Genomic DNA, 2,628 nt, shown 5'->3' on the forward strand with positions numbered 1-2,628 from the left:
GATGGGATTGGCATACCAAATGAGGTTGGAAAACAGTAATAAAAGGAGACAAGATCAGTAATTACTGAGAAATATAAGGCAACAAAGAGTTGCAGTATCTACCATCTTAAGTTACTTCTCCTTCTAATGAAATGACGACAGTTCTATACAAGCTTAATAAGAAAGACTTACAGACTCCATTTGGGTATTGATTAGATTTTCAGTTGCAAAAAGCTCAACAAAATTAGCCCAAAACCTGACCTGTTAGGATTACTCTCAAAAGGTCATAATGTGATTCCTTTCCTCAATAAGTCGAGGTACTCATCATCAAGCTCAAGATTAAAAAGGGGAAGCAAAAGGAAAGGACAGAAGAAAGTCAAAGAGAAGTTTGTAAAATTGAAGGCTGAATGCCATTTGCAATTCCACATACAAACAAGGAGAATGCTAGACACCATCTGACATATAATCCTTGAAAAGTTCTCTTCACTCTTTAAGTGAATATGCCTTTTACCCATTAAACTTGAGAATGAAAACATAAAAGGAGATGTACATATGATCTGCAAATCTATTAGTTGGCATATATGAATCTTCAAGTACATAAGTAAGAGCAATTGGATGCTCAATTCCACATCGATCATTACTCAAAGTACACTATCTAATCTACAGTTCTACTACTGCAACTGCTACTACTAAGACAACATCAACAACAATGGCAACAACAGAAGCAGCAGCAGCAACAACTATAACAACTACTACTAGCTACTTAGCTAGTATTACTACTACTACACTACCACCACTAGGACCAATACTATTACTATAAATACTACTACTACTCTACTGCTGCTACTACCATTGCTACCGCCACAGCCACCACCACCACTACTGTTTGCATCAAAATCAAATCCAAGGTACCCATAAATCTAAACATATAGAGGTTCTGCCCAAGTAAAACATAAGACAGAGAACAGAATGAACCACCTAGAATTGCATGAATAACTAGCTACTTCTACTTAATCAGATTACCTATTGGAAAGGGAAAATAGAAGAGAGGCAGTATCCATAGCGCTAAAGGAAGCTAAGAGCTCAGAAGATCTAGAAAATGTAGAATTCTCCTTCACCAATTCTTGGCTATGAGTTTGGATAATCAACGACGACTGGAACCATAGTGCGAACAAGTGCTGGACAATGTGCAGTTTCTAGCTTGCACCTGGAGGTGGCAATTGGGCCGGCTGCTGTGGGCGCTTCCGCTTCTTCTTCTCGTAACTGATCCCCCTGGCCTTGGCCTGCAATTCACGAACCTCACGTAAATAAAGCCTGACAGCTCGAGCACCAAATGGGTTGGCTTCTGGCTTTCCGCCGTGCTCCTCGAAAGCGGCTCGGAGGCGTCCGATGAGAGCATCGAGGCTTCCCCAAGCCTGACGGAGTGGACACGGGCACGGCGCGGGGGGATTCGGGTGGCCGAAGAAGGGGCAGATTTGAGTGTGAACTTTGGTCTTCCCGAATTGGTCGAGGTATCGGAGGAATTCGAGCACATGGGCGCCGCTGCACCTGGAGAGTGACAGTGGAGGCCTGTGGTTCTTTAGGTATTGGCCGAAGGTGTTCCAATCCCTACGCTTTTGGTTCTCGTATCGGCTGGGAGCAGACGCCGATGAGGAGGTTGCAGCGGAGTTATTGGTGGTGTTGCTATTGTTGTTCTCCGAGTTAGAACTGTCTGCTGCTGGAACTGTATCCATTGGAACGGTGTCTTTCCCCCTTCTATTTCTTTCTTTTCTTCTTGGAACCTGCAGCAGCAGCAGCAGAAGTGATATTTGATGTTGGCCGAGTTGCTATTCATAATGATGATGATGATGATGATGATGATGATGATGATGATGTTGATGATAATCATGATGACGATGATAAACATGATGGTGATGATGATGATGATGATGATGATAAAGAAGATGAAGAGGAGGAGGATGACGTTCAATCTCCTCTTGGTCTTCTTCCTTTTTTTTGTTATGGGGTTTCTGCTAGGGTTTTTATTTCCTTGTATACATGAAAAGGTAAGCATGTGCAGCAAACACCGGTGAGAGAAGGAGAGAGAAAGAGAGGGAAGGAAAGCAAAAAACGAAGATCAGGAGATCAGAGAAAGAATAAAAAGCAAACCAGTTACAGATAAGCTTCGGTTGAAGAGATCAGGCAGTAACAAACATAGTGGATGCAGAATAAGCACTTCACCTTTTGTTCTCCTCCTTCCAGCTGCAGAAGAGTATTTTTCAGATGTTACTGTTGATGGAGATAAATAACTCTCAAAAAGGAACTGATTACTGGTAGACTTTTGCTGTTTCCATGATTTCCATCTTTTGTTCAGGAGAGAGAGAGAGAGAGAGAGTGAGAGAAGTATGGATGGAGTCGGGCGTGGAGTGGCAAGAAGAAAATTGATGGAGTTGATGAGATCAACAGAAGAATGAAAGGATTCTGTCTCCTTTCTTCTTGGGGTTTCTAGTTTGAGCAATACTAGAAACCTTGAAAGGCTCTGTGTTCGCGGACTTTTTTTGCTATATTTTCTGAAGCAAATGTTTTAAGGGATGATAGAATTTTTTTTTTCCAAAAAAGGGGAAGAGCAAACTGAATTCCTATTTGTTGATGATGGACCAATAGTGCCTT

At 41.9% G+C, this 2,628-nt stretch overlaps 1 protein-coding gene across 2 annotated transcripts; it reads right to left on the minus strand.

Annotated features, from left to right (window-relative positions):
• Positions 1-532: 532 nt before the first annotated feature.
• LOC104589996 (protein LIGHT-DEPENDENT SHORT HYPOCOTYLS 4-like) lies at positions 533-2,339 on the minus strand. 2 transcript variants are annotated; one of them, XM_010248494.3, is made up of 2 exons: positions 2,200-2,339; positions 533-1,760 (listed from the first exon to the last, which is right to left on the minus strand). In XM_010248494.3, the coding sequence occupies exon 2, from the start codon at positions 1,710-1,712 to the stop codon at positions 1,176-1,178; it is 537 nt and encodes a 178-aa protein (XP_010246796.1). In that variant the 5' UTR covers positions 1,713-1,760; positions 2,200-2,339; the 3' UTR covers positions 533-1,175. The 2 variants fall into 2 exon arrangements, with proteins under 2 accessions (XP_010246796.1, XP_010246797.1); XM_010248495.3 differs by having other exon boundaries at positions 2,128-2,264.
• Between the last annotated feature and the right edge of the window lie 289 nt (positions 2,340-2,628).

This window comes from Nelumbo nucifera, chromosome 1 (genome assembly GCF_055504915.1).
Source record: "Nelumbo nucifera cultivar China Antique chromosome 1, China Antique-T2T, whole genome shotgun sequence".
Taxonomy (NCBI): Eukaryota; Viridiplantae; Streptophyta; class Magnoliopsida; order Proteales; family Nelumbonaceae; genus Nelumbo; species Nelumbo nucifera.

Excerpts from the sequence above, each read along its gene's own strand:
- LOC104589996 (XM_010248494.3), bottom strand. The coding sequence starts at position 1,712 with ATGGATACAGTTCCAGCAGCAGACAGTTCTAACTCGGAGAACAACAAT.